The 20,838-nt window shown below is 25.9% G+C and overlaps 2 protein-coding genes across 2 annotated transcripts; one reads left to right on the top strand and one right to left on the bottom strand.

The window, feature by feature from the left end:
• Positions 1 to 852: 852 nt before the first annotated feature.
• LOC129989163 (TM2 domain-containing protein 3-like) lies at positions 853 to 14,322 on the bottom strand. The gene is made up of 5 exons (XM_056097522.1): positions 14,104 to 14,322; positions 9,999 to 10,336; positions 6,513 to 6,672; positions 2,741 to 2,816; positions 853 to 1,870 (listed from the first exon to the last, which is right to left on the bottom strand). Exons 1-5 carry the CDS (start codon positions 14,183 to 14,185, stop codon positions 1,699 to 1,701), a joined length of 828 nt encoding a protein of 275 aa, XP_055953497.1. The 5' UTR covers positions 14,186 to 14,322; the 3' UTR covers positions 853 to 1,698.
• Positions 14,323 to 14,581: 259 nt separating this feature from the next.
• LOC129962068 (uncharacterized) lies at positions 14,582 to 19,409 on the top strand. Its single transcript, XM_056075777.1, has 4 exons — positions 14,582 to 14,733; positions 15,576 to 15,880; positions 16,237 to 16,386; positions 18,797 to 19,409. The coding sequence occupies exons 2-4, from the start codon at positions 15,601 to 15,603 to the stop codon at positions 19,021 to 19,023; spliced, it is 657 nt and encodes a 218-aa protein (XP_055931752.1). The 5' UTR covers positions 14,582 to 14,733; positions 15,576 to 15,600; the 3' UTR covers positions 19,024 to 19,409.
• The last annotated feature ends 1,429 nt before the right edge of the window (positions 19,410 to 20,838 follow it).

The raw sequence follows: 20,838 nt of genomic DNA, 5'->3' as shown, positions 1-20,838 counted from the left end.
TATGGTCTACAATTTTCTGCAGAAGAGAGACATAACACAATTATTAGAGTTTACAAGAAAGTTTTGTAGATATCCTGCTGATTTAACGTTGTTTTTAATGGAATGTTTCTTTCCTTTATATATATTCCACACTATGGCGTGTTTTCAATTTAGCTTTGTTGTATGGTAAAAAGAAGAAAACCAGATATGAAATACTCTTTCTGGAAACTGGCTTACTTTAAAATTTTGATATGAACACATACTAAATTTCACTCAACTAGTTCTTTCCTTTGTCAAGTAATTTTATTCATATATGCAATACTGATTATACTTACCTTTTAATTCTTAAACTATGGAGATTGCCATAGCTAATGACTTATCATGAAAACTTATCACGAGTCATTTAGCCAATGACTTATCACGAAAAGTACAAAGAGATATTTCACAAAAATTCCTTTTATAAGCATATATAAATGAAAATGCTTTTTCAATATATTGCTTCAACTTATTTTCAGAAAAAAAAAAATGCAAGCAATTAAAAATAACATGGTTATTAGAATTCTAGTTAACAATCTAAATCCCTAACAGAAAATTTTGCCTGTTATTGGAAAAGCTAAAATTAACCATAATATATAACTATAAGCTAAAAAATATTCAGATTGATTGATATCATTTAAATACATAAATCTCATTCATTTTTATATATAATCGTTATCATATTTAATATATTCGTCACATACACATAAAACTATTGTGAAAACCAAACAACGATTTTTTTTTTTTTAATGTTCAAAAGATTTCTCTTATAGATAAAATAAAAATGAAAACATTAGGGTTTATATTATATATATATTTATTCTTATGTCATTACACTTTATAACTGGGACTAGTAAACAAATATCTTCAGTGTCCATTCAAAAATTCAAAAAGATGAGTAGTACTGCAAAATGTATTCAAAAACTGCCTTTAAAATTTTATTAATCAAAAACCTTTATATTTTATGGCAGATTTAAACATTTATTTCCTTTTAATAGCATTGAATAAATAGTGTTAATGTCTGTTTACTGTCATTGTTTCCAATTAATGTAGAAACACTATTTAAAAATGTACACAAAAATAAGTTTATTTTCACTGTGAAGAACAGTTATCTTTTTCTGAATAACTTATTACATAAAGAAATAGAATAAGAAAACATTTACGTAGTACACAGAAACAAAAACTCAATCAAAACATTAGAGAGAAACAATTACCATCAGAATGGATGGTTAAATTCTGAAATTAAATGTAATAAAGAAAGGCTACTTAACTTTGCAGTCCCAATAACATCCTTTTTTGGCTATCTATAAGCCATCCAATATGCACACTTAAATCATTCATATTATCAATTCCGTAAGATCACAGAATTAAGATTCATTAATGAATTGTCAACAAATACTATCATAATAATACATAAATGTTTGAAGAAACTAGTAAATGCCACAAATCTGCAGCCCCAATGTACAAGCCATTACTGAGTAACTGTAAAGTGCACTTTAAACAGGGCTTAAATATAAAAGAATAAATATCTGTAAATGCTTAGACATTAAACATTCATTTATCATAAATTTTATTCTTTGTTTACTAAACAATTTTCTCAGTTTTAAAAATTATCATAAAAATAAATTAGAAACATAACTATATATACAAATATTTAATTTATAAAAGTATATACATCTATAATCAATTTCTTATATAAAGTGAATGGTCTGCAGGTCCTAAATATCCAGTTGCTATTAATATAACATCAATGAGAGTCCACACTCCTAAGCCACCAAAACTGAAAAGTTTTCCAATTCCTTCTTGCCACATTCCCAAATAGAAACGGTCTACACCAAAGCCACCAAAGACAATGCTATTTTAAAAGAAAAAAAGGTTAAATAATTGGTAATAAGAGAGGGTTAAATAATTGGTAATAAGACAAGTAATTAAATAATATAAAATAGTATAGCAATATAGCAGAACATTTAGTTTTAAAGCATATCATATTCTGCACTTATGCAAATCTTGTAATCCTATCAAACTGCTAATTTGATGTTGATAGAATTGCAATAAAGATTCAATTTATATAAACATTCAAATTAAGAATAGTTAAATTTAAAAATGAAAAAAAGCATAAGAATTTTTTTTAAAAAAAACCAAATTGGTCATATATATTTATTTTATATTTTCGACAAGTTTAATAAATAATACAAAATAAATAACTAAATGATAAATAATATTAATCAATAAAATAATTAATTAATTTTTATAAATTATAATAAATAAACAATATATAATGCTTTGAATATGAAGTTGTACAATAAATCTTCAAATAAATAATTAAACCAGGATATACCAAAGTTTTTTTTTTTTTTTTAACTTTTTTCCTAAAGGTAAGATATTTTTATTGCTTTTATTTTTATTCAATGTATTATATGACAGTAAATTTCTTGAGTAAATTAAGAGATTTAAAAAATCTATTCACTTATAATCAACAAGGTCACAAGATATGGATTAATAAAACTATAGTAAAAACACTTCAAAAATGAAAAAAAAAAAAAAATTATTTTGTAGGTTTAACTTATACATCATCAAATGCAAATTAGAGGCAATATCTTGACATTTTGTTAATAGGGAATTTAAAAGAGCAGAGAAAATTTTGATTTATAAATAAAAGTGAATAAGAAAACATTCAAATCGGTCCAAAATTTCGTATTTCATACCAACTTTATTTACTACCAACCTCAAAAGTAGAGCTGTTCCCCAGCTGTATCCTTTTGTCCAGTTGCATGGCACATGCTTAGCAAAATTTTTATTACCTAAATGAATAAAAATGAAGTCACAAATCAATAACAAAATATATAAATTGAATTGACTTTATAAATAAATAGACTTTTACATAGAGACATGTAGAGTTAATACTTTTTTCAACCTTTAAATATATTTTAAGATTTTTAAACAAATATTTTATTTCAAAATTTGATTACAATCTGAAATTATACAAATAAATATTGTAGAATATTCTATAACTTTTAAGCTATATTTAAATCGATTTCTTAAACAAATCAAATGTTGCACTATATATATGAACTATTAATTTTTTTGAAAACCATGCCAACTGATTATCACCAATATACAGTGAAACAAATGATACAAAAAAAAAAAAAATAGATAGAACATAAGATTCTGCCAGCAAATAAGTTGGAGCAATCAGTTATATATCAGTTGATACACTAAATACTAATGTGTTACTAGTTTAATAGTAATTCTATAATCAAATAATAATAATAATATAATAAACCTGACTAACCCTGATCTAATAATAATAATCTAATTTAACAATACTATTTTTTTTCAAATTTATTAAATACAAGATTATCAGTTTTCAATGCAAGATAACTATATGAAGCTAGTTCCAAGGCAGTGCTTTAATGAGCTGATTGAATAACTAATTAGCTGAAGAATATCTAAATTCACCAAATATAAGCACTTGGCTTGTTTTCAATCACATATCACCCAGAAGAGCCAGTTCAACTTTTTAATTTTGGAGCATTAATGGTTCAAAAGGAGAACACTCCAGCAAAAAAAGGAGGGCAGATAATAAGTATATAAAATAAAAGTATAAGTAAATACAAACAATCTGGTATACAATAAAAGTATAAGTAAATACAAACAATCTAGTGACAAAAAAAATTTATGCAATTATTATTAATTGCTTGTTTTGTGTACTGAATGCTCCAAAAGTACATTAAAAATTAAATAATTCATTAAAAAAGATCACACAATAAAATTTTACATGAAGGGCATAAGAGATTTTTTTTTGGGGGGGGGGGGACAAAAAAAGTTGTAGTTCAAAAAATAGTCAATAGACAGCATTGAAATATATCTTTAGAATAAAAAATAATAACACATTTCTACATTCCATTGATTATTTAACAGCAGTTGTTTAAGTAAAGCGAAACACAACATCTGTGAAAGCTGAGTAAAGCGTATTTGAATGATTTCCATATATGGTTTGCTGAATGATATGTTTGACTATGTGGAAAGGAAGGATTGGTACACCAACGACTTAAAATAACTCTATAGCAAAAATCTGAGTCTAATGATCATGTGGGGCCACATGATCTTATATCTTTCACTTATCACTTGGTATTCACCAAAAGTTTTCAAAAGGAATGGAAACATGGGATGGGACACCATCCTGAAGAAGTTTACTGCAGACAATATACTTCTGGCATAAACTTTTCATGCAAAAGACAAAGGTCCCATTCAGAAGTTACTGTGCATGTTTTCCAGCCAGATATTTGGCAACACTCTTCATAGAAGACAGGACAAATAACAAGTGGTGAAATGACACCAACTATCACATGAGAAGAATGAAATTGATTTGTTGTATACTCATGAGAATTCGATGTTAATTCAACACAAAATGTAGCTACTGCGCTCATTGACATCCCTATTCAGTGCAAAATAAGCATCATACAGTCACAACATATTAATTAACTATAATAATCATTATAATTTTTATACCACTTTTGGCAGAACCCATGTGGTAACAATATCCTTACAAGGTAGCAAACTCCAGCAATCAAACACAATCTCCTTTGACAGATATGTCAATCACTAATTCAGGCAATCTCAAAACCTTTCCAATTTTACAAACATAGCTATTTTCCATGAATGAATATGTTATCATATCCTCCATCACAATATGTATATATGTGTGTATTACATTAACACACTTTTCTATAAAGGGTTTAGCGGTATGTGATGTGCTAGGATAGAAACTGGGACCTTGTGGTTAGCAGTCCAGTAACAAAACCAGGATACAAAAACATACGCTCTTATAGCGTAGTTGTTAACTGGCTTATATGCTATTCACCACAGTACTCTCCCTCCAGTGAGTCGGAGGTGAGACGAACGATATGGCTGCTGAGTGGTGATGTATTGAGCTGTTGTCTAAATGGGCCTGTACCCAGTTGATTAGCAAGTGTGTGTGAGCAAGTGGTTGCCGATGCTGCGTCACGTGAGTGTGATGACTTTTGGTTGCTGCGTCAAGTAAGTCTGACGACTTTGGTTGCGGGTAGATGGCGTCACAACAGCTGTTACGAAGGTTGAAGGTTCATCATCCAAGGTCACCAATTTAGTGTTATGTGATGCGTGAGGATAGAACCTGGGACCATGCGGTTCGCAGTCCAGTAACAAAACCAGAATACAAAAGCGTACGCTCTTGTAGCGTAGTTGTTAACTGGCTTATATGCTATTCATCACAAGGGCTTTCTACTTTGCGGCTGATCCTCCACTTGACTCGTTTCTTTGAAGTGTTTGATAAGCCTCAGTATCCCTGGACACGAAATGGGGCCTTTTCTTTCCTTCAGATTTTTTGCTGCGCAAAATTTTTGCATTGCCTCAGTTGTAAATTCACCATTCTTGCAAAAAAAGCATATTCAACAACATTTCATCTGATTTAATAACATACTGTTGGCATTGAATGAAGAGTTCTTACATATTGGGATATTTTACTGATAACCTTATTTCTATAATTAAACTTTGTTTAAACATGCTATGAACTAATTATTTTTTAAACTTTGTTTTGGTTCTTTAAAAAAAATCTGATCTCTCTGATGACATTAGTGCAAACTGCGTTTTATATCATCTATTTCTTTCAAATGAATTTTAAAAACTGCAACAAGCTTTGAGCACATTTGGGATTAATTCAAAGAACTGTATAAAATAAAAGGATTAGAAATAAAAGTGATAATGTTTTTACAAAGAAAAGATGTGCCAAAAAATATAAAAAATAGTTTTCAAATAGCAATAATGATGTAACATAGTAAAACAATGAACATGTATAAAAAAACAGTAGAAAATATAAAAATGAAAAATTTGAACAACTTTTGCTAACAAATTCAACATAAAGTTTGAATGAAAAAATATAAAATTTGAAACCATTCCCATATAAAATTTCAAAAAATGATATATTACAAGATCAAATTATGATCTTGTGCATGGATTGCATGAGATTATTGAACTTTTAGCTAAATTGCATGTCACTGATCAACATAGTCAATAAAATAGCATGACATTTTTGTCCATTAATCATTGATTGTAATAAACTTGATATCTCTGGTAATTAAATGTTGGCATGCAGTTAATACGAAAGTACCTAAATTAATATTGAACTTTATCCACACATACAAAAAAATCAACATTCAATAGATAACATTTTGAATTAAAAGTATTTTATTAAAATTACAAATACAATTTTAATCATAAATTTTAAAAATACAAAAAACTGACTAAAAAATTTAAGAGCTTGGTTGGAAATCAAAAAATAGATTTTTTAAGTCAAAGAGAATACTGTAATTACAAAACTTAAGAAAGCAGAGATAATTTCTTTAATGAAATCATACTCTCATCTCAGTGTAATTGAAACAAAAAATCAAAGTTCATTATATATATATATAATGTAAAATAAATTTATATTAACTAAAAATTTAAAATGGTATGCATACCTAAACATAAAACATGAGGCTTTACCGTACATTTAGTTACATATCTTTGGCGAGGAGCACTTACAACATGGCAAGATGTATTTCGTTGACAAGTATGTTCATGACTTGGAGTCTGATAACAGTAACGACAAACATGAGTCTTAATAAAAGTTCGATTACCCTGGGGAAAAAAACAATTAATCATAATATTAAATGATGAAATAAGCTGAAATGCATTTTATTTTGAAAACATTTATTTTAAAAACCTTTTAATTAATTGAAAATTAATGCTTAAACTGACCTAAAAATATCTGATGATAAGGTAGAATTCAATTAAAATATTTATTAGGTGAAAGAACAGAGCATTTTCAAATATGAAAATTTCTAATTTTTTAGAATAATAATTCAAATGGCAAACTAAAAGAAGCATAACTGTACTTTCTGCTGTTTTAATTAGTAACTAAATATCAACTTTTTCAATTTATCTTTTTTTTTTTTTTTTCGTATATTTACTAAGGAATTTATATTTTCAGCATTCAGATTCGTATGTTTTTGAACAAAAATTAAAGAGCTTTCAAAATATATGGTAAATTTAATAAATTACAGCTGAAAAATTCTAAAAAAATATTAGTCAATATAATAAAATAATTTTCTGTGCTTAAGCATAAACCCCATTGTTGTGCTTGAGATTCTTGATTCCTTCCAAATAAATAATACAGTCACTTCCCATTTAATAAGATACACAAAATTAAATAAGGACATAGATCTTCTGTAAAAGAGATGCATAAAACTATCAAATATCTAATGAAACATGGTTATTTTAAGCATCTGCAATTATTTACAAAGAAAGAAATGAGAATTTACAGCATCTATGCACTCAGTTTTTACTTATAACAAGGTAATAAAATCTGGTAATCAATCATAAGCTGTAAATTATAAGCTATTATAATTAATAATCAATTTAGAAAGGAAAAATTGTCTATGTGATTATTAAACATCCAGAATGATCAATAGTTTTTTTTTATTTTAATTAATCATATATTAAGTAGTATCTAATTAAGAATGTAAATTTATTCATTGAAAAAATTATATTTATCTCTGATACTTAAATTTTATAAAACATTCTAAGAAACCAAAAATCATGAGTGATATTAAGTTCATATTTCTAATTTACCTGACATATTATACATGAGTTACTTAATTTTCATTTAATTGAAATGCTTTAAATTATTATAACAATAAAAAAAGAAAGTAACCATTGATGATTTCTTTCTACTTATTCCAAAGGCAACACTATTATCTTATAGGATTCATGCTCGAGGAATGGTTGTCAAAATTTCATATTTTCACATAATTTTTAAATTATAAGTTTTCTCTTCTTATTTTTATCTTCATTTCAGTAAGTTCATGAAAAAAATGTTCAACTTGTCTCTTGTATTAGCTTACCTCATTACAGCTTATAAATATATATGTATGCTTCATATAGAAAAAGATTTTAACTATGAGATATGAAGACTAAAATTATGTGGGGAAAATGTATGATGAAAATGCTAAATAATAAATGGTATTGTTCAAGAAATTTTGAAAAATTATACTTTAGACAAAAAAGAATTTTTTTTACTTGCTGTCCGTTTATTAGAGCTAGTGTAGGTATAAACCTTCCATAGGACAGCCATTAAAGAAACAGATATCATACTAGTTGAGATTTATAATAGAAATATTATTTTATTTCTAAGAAAGAATAATCTTAATGAATTTTCTAAAAATCAATTGATGAAAAAAAGAAAAGGCAATTTCCAAACCAACTAAAGATTTCTTAATAATTTATTTACAATATGTAAAACAACTCAAACATAAATAATAGCCAGTAAAACTAGTGTACAAAAAAAGTACCTACTAAATCTTTTTCATTATTAATACGAATTTCCAAGAAAGTATGATATAAAAGACAAACATCACCTATCTACACAGTTAAATTTATTATTATTTTTTTAATACTAGGATTCTTCAAATAAATATAGATTATAACACAAAAAAGTTAGAATTCATGTAATTATATTTTCATCTGCGCTTTATACAATTCAAATACACAGTTTCAACAATTGTGTACAATACAAAGAAATAAATTAGCTTCAACATTATTTAAAATACATTTATTATTTCAGCCAAAAACCTATTGACAATAGTAATTATTACTAACATTATGAAGCACATACCTCCTTTATTAATAGTTTTAGTATAAAGCAAAGAAAAGAATTAAAATAATCAAAATAAAAATTTCCACACTTTCAATATTATAACCTTAAATCGCTTGTGCATAATAAAGTAATAAATCCAACAAAATAAAGAACTTATCTTGAAAAACCAATATACAATCAATAACATTACAATTAAATGTATTTATCTAAAGATAAAGATGACTATTAATTAGAATTTATCAAAAAGTATTAAACAATCTTATAAAAACAATTACAGTATAAAAATGTAATACAGTGGAACAAAAGGAATCCAAATTAACTGGATCTAAATTCTGTTCCAATTTAAAAAAAAAAAATGACAAAAAAAAAACTCTTTAATATATACAAAACTGGATGTAACATAAAAGAGTAAAGAAAAAAACTAGTGGCGATTTGGATAACATAGTGAAACCATAGCCAAACAAGTTGAGTATAGTGATCTTGGAATAATTCAGTTACTCTATGATAATTTGCACTAAAAATAGAAAAGTGGATAAAAAGTAATGGGATTAGTTTTACTTGTTGTATAAACCACCTTTGCAAAATAAGTGCTCACTTCATTGAATTTTATAAGCATCACTATAAGGAATATGTGTCAAAATGTTAAACATATTGAAATGGGTGTGTGGAATAAATGAATTCTTGTTGAAGTATAGCATCATTTTTTCCAGAATCAAAATAACCCTAAGAAAAGTGAAGAAGATATATTGTTGGATCTTGTATCTTATGCCAATATTTCTAATGATGCACTTGCATTAACATTATGCGTCATACAACAGCATGCTACATGCTATGGTTGTCAATGTTATACAACAAAGGAACACTATCATATTGATAGTAGATTTAAAAACAAAAGAAAATAATCAATTTTACTTTCTTTTGTCTTCCTTGTGGCAAAAGGAAATAATTTTGTTTCCAACTACAATTCTGAATTCATTATTAAATACCTATTCAAATATTTCAATATACCTAAGTTGGAAATAAACATTGGATTTGTTTCTGATTTATAATTGTTAATTTTATTTCATTTCTTAATTAAAATATTTCAGAAAATAAAATAAAGTTATTCAAATTATCTGAAATTTCAGATTACCATGGTTCCATTATACTAAGTACTAATACAACCCTCAGAAATTTTAACAGATATAAAGAACAAACCACTTTTAATCATATTTTATATTTATAAAGCACAAGCATAACTTATAAGATTTACAATATGAAAAAAAATCTAGTTTATTCACTACAAAATAGAATTTTAAAAACTACTTACTGTACATTTTGCATTTATAGCTTCACAAGTTATATTAGTATCTTCTCCATATATACATGAATAATTAAAAGTGCACTTTATACAGCTTCCACTCAAAGTGTAACAGGGAGCATTGGTTTGACAACTATCAGAAATACTTTCAGTAGTCAGGCTCGATGTTGTAGTGTGATTGCTTTCAGCTTTAATAGAAGCAAAAGGCTGGATCAGAGAGTCTGAATAAAGTTTTGTATAATCTATTACTATGGATGAAGAATTATCTCCATTTTCAACATGAGCAAGCATGTGCCTCTTAGCAGAATGACGTAAAGCATGAGAAGAACTTGGTGCAAATATAGTATCTGAAAGCAACAACATGCAGTTGAGCATTTGCATATTTTATATACAAGCAATATTTTAAAATTAAAATGAATGTGTGTTTAAAATTACAACAAATAAAATAAAGCTAAAAAGCAGATATCGATTCCAAAGAAAAAAATTTAGACTTTTAGTCTCCACACTATAAATTTACAATATACGTGAGAAAGGGGGAAAAGAAAAAAAAAAAAAAAAAACAGTCATAGAAGACACATTCAAAAATATATATAGGTGCCAAATTCCGGCAAATGCATTTCTTAATTTTTATTCTCTTTCATAATTTCACTTTTCTTTTATAAAGTATTGTTGTCAGAACTGTTGTAGTACTAATAATAAGATGGTAAATTATTAAGAAATTAGGATGCTGTTTTGTTTACCTACCTAACCTACCAACCCTAATGCTGTTTTGTTTACAACTAATAAAATGCTGAAAATGTAAAACTTGCTATTAAAGGAAACTCAACAGAAATTAATTTCCCTAAAATAGAATTAATTATAAAAGTGTGTGAAAAGAGAAACAAAATGAAAAATAATATTAGCTAGCCTAAGGAATAATTATTGCAATATTACAGATTATGTTACTGTAGTACTAATGTATGTTATGTAGTACTAATAATAAGATGGTAAATTATTAAGAAATTAGGATGAGATGAAGATTAGTGTGCCCCCGAGTTTGTTGCAACATGTCAACCCAACAGAACATTCTTCTAGCAAACCCTAATGCTGTTTTATTTACTACTCTTTACAATGGTTGAGTTGTACATGAACTACAACTATTTTATGAAAAATGTTAAATTAAAAATAATAAAAAAATGTCGTTTAAAGATTTTAATTTTGTTCTTTATTATAATTAAAAGTTTTTTTACAACTAATAAGACACTGCAATTTTATTTTTAATGTGAATACGAAGAGAAAATATTTATTCTTTGGAAATTTTTAATTGTCAGTATGTGCTTTAAAAAATTGTCTACATTCATTCTTTAAAAATTTTCTGCAATGGAATTCTTCACAGTTCTCATAATTCTTTTGCTGCTCTAACAGTTAGTTCCCTTGATAATTTGTTGTATCGGTAATTGTGCAAGAATGGATGTCTGGTGAATGAGATAACAGTAAGTATTTTGAATCTGCAGAACAGATGAAGGGTGAGTGGGATATATAAATATTTGTTTTTTTACGAGTTGATGAAGTTAGGGAAGGATGCTTGTTTGTATGTACTATTCCTGTTATCCATGGAGTCCTTATGTTCAATGTGCTAGCAAAGCTATTAGGTTCTGCTCCCACCACTAGCTAAGACGTAGGATGTTTTTTAAGTTAAAAAATTCTGCCCAGTGCCTTCTTCAGATGCCAAAAGGCATCAAGTGCTCTTAATTTTGCTCTTTACACAACAGATCGGCACAGCCGGTTTGAAAAACTTCAAAATTGTTAAGATAAGCAGCAATAGTGTTTCCACAGATTAAATAAAATTAAAATAAAAATCTCAGACAGATTAAATAAATTCTCAGATTAAAATAAAAATTACAATACTTATCAGTAAAGATCATAATTTTAATGCATAAAGTGGTAACCATAACTGTTTCACAGAAGTGTTCGTTTATTTTTTCCGCCATCTTTATTGGCGACTTGGCTTCCTTGGTGCAGCAAGGGGCACACTAAACTTCACTTTTACCAGAAATTAAATTATAATAATAGTAAAACATTCCAAATGTTCCATTTTTTTATTGTAAATAATTTCTAAAAAATAGCTTTTATTCAGCAGTCTGTAAAAGACCACTGATGCCTTAAAAATTATAAAATAAAGTATCATGCGAAATCCACTATAAAATAAATTTAAATGTAGTTAAGTAAAAAAAGTGACTACATTTTTAAACTAAGAAAATGTGTTTAAAATAAGAAAATATTTAATTTTTTACTAACAGCTGCAATTAAAAATTATTTGGAAAGTAATAACTTTTGATAGTAACAAAAACAACATCATTTTATATTTTAACCTTTAAAAAATTTAATTCTTTATCTAAGAAAAGCAGTTCCAAAAATGAAGTACATCTGAAACCATTTTAAGAATAAGTTTTATTGTAAGAATATTGCAGATTTATTATATAAAACATTCCTAACTACTAAAAATTTGACAGAAAAATTTATAGAAAACACATTTATGCAGTAATTTATGAACTGTTATTCCAGAATACAATTCTTGAATAAAATATAGTTCTTAATAGCAAATAATATTTTTTTTAATTATGAATAATGAACAATTAAATTACTAATGGATCATGCAGTCAGATGTTAACTGTAACCTTAAATGCGCTTAAAATACATAAAAACTATGTGATGATTTTATCCTCGTATCTTGGCATAATAAATTCAAAATTTCAGAAATAAAAAAAAATGGAATTTATTATTTAATATAAAGTCAATGATTTTGTTCTTATTAATCTATACTGAAACTAAATTTTTAAAAAAAGATATATTCATGCAAAACACTTCTAAAGTTAGCTACAGCTAATTTGAAATTGTAGTATGAAATATATATATATATATACAATTGTTATATGTTGTCAAACAATGTCATATGTTACAAATGATTCAAGCTGTTACACATTTTGTTGTGCAGGAATATTTGACAGGAATATTTCGATATAACAGTGAAATTAAGATTATTGAGAATAATCTTCACTAAATTAACATCATCTACTTTTTCTTTTTTGATTTATGGAAGGGAGGTTAGAAATTATAAAACCTTGTTTGAGAAAATTACAATAATTTTAACAATTACAAATATTGTAATGTGAACTGCTTCAAAGCAAAGCAGTTTTCAGTTTTTTTTATATAAGGACACGACAATTTTCTTTATTTACAACCAATCATTATAAAATTTATAAATTATTCTAACTACTACCAATTAAATTAAATTCCTCCAAATTTGTAACAAAAATATGTTCAACAAACTTTAAAAAAACTTTCATAAAAACTTTTTTATTAGATTTCAGTTTGATAAGAAGCATAAGAATGTAATTAAATAGGAATCTTTTGGTAATTTGATTCAGCTTATTAAATAAATGATGAGAATAAAATGATATGCAGCCACATATTCCACAAAAATATAACACATTTTATTTCTTTTCATGAAAATAATTATTCACTGAAAATGAATATCTACAAATAATTTTCAATAAACACTATTTCAAAAAAAAAGTGAAATATATACAATTAACAATTGAAGCACCATGCAAAGTCACATGCTCAGCTGAATGATAAATTGGCTCAGAAAAGGGATTTATTTTTATATTTTATTTTAATTGTTCTCTTGGCATATTTATATATAAGTTGCAGGGAGATGATAAAATGGGAGATTGAAGTGATGACTTTTATCAAATCATTTAATTTCTTTAGGAAAAACACTCCACAGAGTTGTTATTTTAAAATCTTCTGTGGATTGATCATAAACCTTAGGGATTTATGATCAATCCACAGAAGTGATGAAAACGGATCAAAGTGATCCATTTTCATCACTTTCCTGCGATATATATATACATATAGTCTAGTTAACTTCTAACATTTTAAAAAGCATTTCAAATAATTTTAGAGTGAGATTTATAATGAAAACCCTTTCATTTGCAAAAAAAAAAATCAATAAAGAAGGAAAAAACTAAAATAACACTTAAAGGCAAAAAAAAAAAAAAATCTCAATTTCAAGTAAAAAACATTTTCTGAAATTTTTGATATTCATAATTAATAGCAAATTTCTACTAACGTTTTCTAGAACTTCTTTCTCCAATACCTCCAATGCACAAAACAAATAAAAATATCAAAGTAATTTCGCTACTGGTGGTCATTAGTATCAGCTAAACTACATATGAACATATATTTGTTTTTCAATACACAAAAAAAAAACATTTAAACACTAAAATTAAGACACTTAAACACCTTCCTTCATCATTATTGGTTTACAAAAAATAAAATTAAACTTTGTTTAGTTTTGAAACAGCGAAGTTGACCGTGAAGAAATAATAGTAAAACTGAATTTCTAGATTTCAAGACACTTATCATTTTATTTTTCTAAGATGTATTTCATACAGTAGATATTAAAAGAGATTTATATCGAATTTTAAAAATATTTCATAGTTAAAAATACTAATATTTATATCACAAAGCAAATATAAGCAAATTTTACAAACCAATCAGAGCATATGAAATATGTACTACTACTTCTTCCATTGCTATAATGTTTACAAGCAACTGTTGTAGTAATGGCTGTTTGATGCAAAGTTTTAATAGTATAGGTGTGTCATACTAAGTAAAGTTAATACACTTTTATAATTGTGGTTTATTTTAAAAAAGCTTCCTATGCTATTTAAAATTTTTATTTAATGAGATACTTCTGGTAAGTTCTTTGTCTTGATTGTTGTGCATCTCTTTTTAAGGGACTGATTTTGCAGTGAGAGCATGCTTGGGCTTAATTTTACAGATCAGTTACAGCTTAAAATTGTAAATTTATTTTTCATAAAGTTTTACAAATGTATTAGTTTATAGGATATTAATAGAATTATAATATATCTACAGATTTTTTCCGTATTTTTAAAATCAAATGCCAGTAAAATATATATATCATATTGTAATGATTTATTATTAAAATGGATTCAAATTTAGTTACACTTACTTTGTTTCTTTTAAATATTAAAAAATTATTATTTCACATATAAGTGAAACAAGGTTTCTCTGCAAATTGGGCTACTGAACATGATATATTCAAACCTGTTGATTTTCCGCCTTTTGTTCTATTATATTTATTTTTCAGTAATAATTTTATAACAGTATAATCAGCTTAATAAATGTAAAATACTTTTTAAGTAAATATATATATATCTGCTAATGGTCATAAATAAGAATTAACTATGACCATTTGTTGATTGAAATGTATAAACATTTTTTCACATAAAATGTAGTGTAAATTAATTTAATATTCAGTCTATGCTGAAACTAGGCAAATTAATCAGAAAACATAGAAACAATCAAAATACTGTAAAAAGTATTCTTAAATACATTAGGTGTATAAAGTTTTCTTGTAAATAAAAGAAACTGTTCAAGATTAGTATTTAGAAAGTAACATATTTATTTGAGTTATTAAAACTATTTTAAAGCTGCGTTCATTTACAGCATTGTAATTCATGTGCGACCTTGCAATTATCTTATTTTGTAAGTAACTTTTTTTTTCATCATCTTTAGGCTGTGAAAATATTAAATTGACAAAATGGTTGAAACTCCTCCGCCAAAAGCTAGATCATCATCATACCTCTTAGTTGGAGGTATATTTGCTTTTCTGGCTTCCATTATCCTTTTCATTTCGTTCTGTAGTCCCTACTGGATGGAATCATATCCTGAAACATATTCTGAATTTGTTCGTATGGGGCTCTGGAATTTTTGCTTTAAAAATTATCGTCATCCATCATATCAGTATGATGAACTTTTTGATGGCTGTCATTGGGTTTTCAGTTATAAGTATCAGAACATCAGAGATTGGATGCAACCAGGTAATTATGAGTAATAATGTCATGTTTCTTTATATTAAATTTATATATATATATAATATCCCACTCACATCTTTTATGTTCCAATTGTTTACAATACATTTTGTTGACTTCCTTTGTTCTGTTTAAGCAGTGATTAATGTAAATGACTTTTCTGTGATTTACATTTTTTTTCTCCGATTCCTTGACAAGTATAATAAAATGATATTACTTTTTCTTTTATTAATCTTATTATATTATTTCACCTATAAGTTTTCTTACTCCATACTACCATTAATTGTTTACGTGATAAAAACTAATCAATTTTTTTCTGCCCAAAAAATAAAAACATCTTCTTTAAAATATTCTTTCTTTTTCAGCATGGCTCATATTTGTGCAAGCTGTTATGTCTCTGTCAGTCATATTTGCATTATTAGCCTTGATCTTTATCAGTGTTATTCTTATGCGCTTTTTAATTAAACTGGAAGTATTTTTCATTGGAGCTGCATTTGTTTGTGAAGCAATTATAAGTAAGTTTTATAATGATGTTTTTAAAGTAAGTTTTATATTTATATTTTATTGCAATATATGACTATATAAACATAACTGTTTTTTACTAGTATAATATAATTTTTTTTTATTCTTTTTATGCATCTCTAATTTTCTTTTTTTAATTTATTGCTTAATGTATATTTTTATTTATGCTCTTCTTCTCACTTATTGAATAACTGTTCTACCTATGTTAATAAATGCTTCTTTGGTCTGTAGGTTAGTCATAACTTTTATCTTAATTGATTTAAAATGTTAACTTTTTTTTTTTAATTTGAAAAGAAGCGTTTTACTTTTACAAACTCAACAATTAACTACAAATTGCTAGTTATTCTATTATAGCTTTCAGTTATGAATTAAATTTCAAAATGAATATACATATGGTTGGCAGATTATCAAATTTTTGGAATCTGAAAGATTTGAATCATAAAAACTTAAAGGGAATGAGTGAATAAGAATGGGTTGATTTCTTTGAAATTAGGTTTAAAGAATGGAATTTTTCAGGTTGATTGTTTTTTGCAACCTTCATATTGAATCGCAAGACATGTTGTGTTGACACTTCAATTTCCCATTTAATAACTAAATGATGGTACTTATAGAAAACTATTCCTTGCTTCCAACTATAGTTGTCCAGTTTATTATTTTTTTTTTTCCATTGAAATAACAGGAAGAGTCAAATTTAAGAAAACCAGCTACAGTGTTCCCTTAAATTAAATTTAAAATATTAAATTAAGTTTCCATATTTGATTTGATTTTCTTGTTTCTCAAATAAGTTAATTCATAGTTACGAAAAAAAAATTTTAATGAAAGGTTGTAGAAAGATAGAAGTAATGGAAACAAATGGAATAGCCATTATCCTTTGCCTGATATAGTAAAATACAGTTTGAGGAGAACTGATCAATAGACTTCACATTTTTAATTTGTAAGAGAAATAGCTAAATTCTTTTAATTGGAATTTTAAATAAACTTGCATGAGGATATACTTTTTTTAAACAAATTTTGCTTACAAATAATAAAACAATCTGGAGGTTTGTTGATTCCATTTTCAATTGCTATTTACAATTTAAGAATCTCTGAAGTTAAGAATATCAAATTCAAAATTATTTGTGATTACTTATTTTAATAATTCATAGGCATGGTATTTCATTATTCTATTTAGATAATTTGAACCGTATAATATTTGAGCAAAATACTACTATTTTATAAAAATATTAACCTTTAGAAATTTAGTTTCATTTAAAATATTATGGTAGTTAAATGATTTCCATGCTTTAATTAGAGTGTGATTTCTAGTTTGTAACATAATCCTACTCCTTCTCCTTTTTTCATATCGTATTTTTCTTTTAAAAAAATTTTTAATTTTAAACAGGATGGTTGATATTTTATATTTTAATTTCTTTCTTTTCAATAAAGTTATGAAAGCTTAAATATTATAAGGGTAAAGATAAAAATCTTAATCTACAATTGAAATATTGAAACTAAATAAAATGCTGAAAATGTAAAACTTACTATTAAAGGAAACTCAACAGAAATTAATTTCCCTAAAATGGAATTATGAAAGTGTGTGAAAAGAGAAACAAAATGAAAAATAATACTAGTTAGCCTAAGGAATAATTTTTGCAATATTATAGATTATGTTACTGTAGTAACATTACTAATTAAATATTTGTAAATTTATCTCATTAATTCTTAAAGCAATATTTAAAAGTAAAATCAAACATATCAAATACTTCATCTCTGCTAAGAATATTTCAGTTTTTCTTTGTTTATAATCTCCTATTTCTCTTTTGTGTGTGTGTGTGCGTGTGTGTGTTTATTTGCCCTTTAAAATTGCCATATTGTAGCTGTTCTCCGAAATTAATTTAGAAGAGAGGGAGGGATATTGAACAGAATCTACATGAGCTCATGTAGATGCTGTAGTTTATGTGATAAATAGTTTTTTGTAATTTTTGAACATTTTGCCTATGATAAGAAATGAAGCTTAAAAGTAAAATGGGGCGGGATAGAAATATTTTTAACACTTTCTACTATCAGTTACAATACACCCACATATGAAAGCAAATTATTTATATTAATAGATGGCATTTGAACAGATTTTAAACATCAGTTATTAATATTTTGTCAAATAAAATTCAATTTGAAATTAAAATTATTTCATTTCAATAATTTTTTTGGTAACTTTAATAAACATAGAAACACATGTACAACAACTTGAGTTGATACTACTATAGGTTTTTTCTTTTTTTCCCATGATAACCAATTTATTTTGTATTAATTAGCCATCATTAACTTATTAGCTTCAAAATTACAATAGAGTATGTGAGTTTTAAACTAACAAAGTACATTTAATGGTTAATTGCAATGAAATTTTTTATCATTTACATTTTGCAGGTGTCATCATGTTTTTGGGAGTCAGTGTATTTGGAGGTATGTGTTACAACAGATCATGGCTGCAGTATCCATCTTTCAATCACCTCTCTTGGGCATATGGACTCGCAGTTGTATCAATGTTTTTCCATATGTTTTCTGCTGCTTATTTGTATGCAGATACCAAAAGAGCTCAAGACTACAGACGACGTGCAAGCAATTTAGTATATAATATGCAGCCAAGATTTTGAATCTTGAATGTACATCATGTACTATTGCTGCACATCAGCATTTACAATACATTCCATAATCTCATTGCATTTTTTAATGATAAATCATTTTTAGATTGTTTTTATATAGCATATAATTTGTTAAATTGGTGGTATTTGTACATTTAGGATGGTCTTATTTTTCTTAAGATGTGATGCAATTAACACTGATAAATATATACATTTTTCTATAAATGTCACTTTTAATGGTGTTTGTATCAAAGTGTTTCAGAAATCTCTTTCCTGAAGATCATTTTTCTATATTGCACTGTATTTTCTATTTTGGTAAAAATATTTTTGTTTTCTCTTACACGTCCAACTTTTATTTGTATATAAAGATCTGATTTTTATAGAATATTTTTCTTTTACATATGGTTGTAGGTATTATATTGTTTATTCTGTTAGATGCAAATAAATTTGTTTTAAAACTGATATAATTTTTTTTTTCATCTGTCTCCAGTAACTGTAAACGATTATTTAAAATAGTAAGTTACCAACAATGGAAAATTTGACACTATAAAAATACTCTGGCATAGTTTTTTTTATGCCTAATGAATTGCTAAAGGGGAATGAGGATTTGAATCTTTATGCCACTATAATTGAGCTTAATTCAGTGACAAGAGAATTATTATTTTAAAAGAAATATCATTCTGTAGAAATTTTATAAGCAGGTTTACTATCATATTTCAAAAGAAATAAATACTTCAGCTCTTTTCAATCCCTTGAGCCTTATAACTACAATTTAGAATTAATTAGTATTTCAAGTATTAATAATTAACATTTCATTCAAGATATTTCTCAGACCACAAGTTTTCCATTTTTCAAATATGGAATTTCTAAAACATGTTCGAATCACTTGGAGCTACTATTGATATTTCTAAATGTTTCCAATAAAAGTAATGAAAATTCTTGGTTACAAAGTTCAAGCAATGAAAACTGCAAGATTTTGACAAATAAAAGAAATGAATTTTGTAATTAGTTGTTTTGTAGGAAGTAAAGAGAAGTGAATCTTGCAACCTAAAAAATGTTTTAGCTTTTTACTTATTTTCAAAGAATTGAAAATTAAAAATTTTGTCTCAAAAACAGGAATTTTTCCCTAGCTTAGATATATTTCAAACTAATAAAATCCATTATCTAAATTGAAATCCAGAACGTTCATGCCTGTTTTATGATGTGGAAAAATAAAAACCAGATCTATGGATGGTAAATATATTACTAATAATGGTGTTTGCTTTTTGTTGCTGCATTTTAAAATTCATATTGGGATTCTGAAATTCATCAACAGGAGTTATAACATTAAGACCATAGAATATTTAGTTGGTAACAATTATATTAAATAGCTCAAACATAATTCAAGAAATTATTATCAATAATTTTTAATAATAGAAAGTAATTTTATATCTAATGCAAAATTTCAGCTCATTCCTAAGAAAAGTTTCTCTGATTTAGAAAGAAATATACTATGTCTAAGGGATGTTACACAAATTCCAATACAGAATAAATATTTTTATGACACATTTAAGATGTATATTTGGCATTCATTGAATGTAAAATGCATTACTTTTTAAACAATAAATTATATGAATTACTATAAAATACATTTGTCAAGACATTTTTTATGATTCAAAAACATTAAATTGAATATATATATATATATAATGATACTCACTTTGATCATCTACTTATTAGAAATATTATTAACACTTATTTTTGCTTTAAATTTTACATTCATTTGTTCTAAGTGTATATATTAAAGATATTACTTTGTCACCAAATTTGATCTCAAGATTTATTGCC

Source organism: Argiope bruennichi, chromosome 2 (genome assembly GCF_947563725.1).
Source record: "Argiope bruennichi chromosome 2, qqArgBrue1.1, whole genome shotgun sequence".
Lineage (NCBI taxonomy): Eukaryota > Metazoa > Arthropoda > Arachnida > Araneae > Araneidae > Argiope > Argiope bruennichi.
This window is presented reverse-complemented; position numbering and strand designations above follow the sequence as displayed.

Coding starts and splice junctions, on each gene's coding strand:
- LOC129989163 (XM_056097522.1), bottom strand. CDS start 14,185: ATGACCACCAGTAGCGAAATTACTTTGATATTTTTATTTGTTTTGTGC. Junction 10,337..14,103: donor AGAAAGAAGTTCTAGAAAAC/GTTAGTAGAAAT, acceptor TGTTGCTTTCAG/ATACTATATTTGCACCAAGT. Junction 2,817..6,512: donor GCCTCATGTTTTATGTTTAG/GTATGCATACCA, acceptor TTATTCATTTAG/GTAATAAAAATTTTGCTAAG.
- LOC129962068 (XM_056075777.1), top strand. CDS start 15,601: ATGGTTGAAACTCCTCCGCCAAAAGCTAGATCATCATCATACCTCTTA. Junction 15,881..16,236: donor CAGAGATTGGATGCAACCAG/GTAATTATGAGT, acceptor TTTCTTTTTCAG/CATGGCTCATATTTGTGCAA. Junction 16,387..18,796: donor TGTTTGTGAAGCAATTATAA/GTAAGTTTTATA, acceptor TACATTTTGCAG/GTGTCATCATGTTTTTGGGA.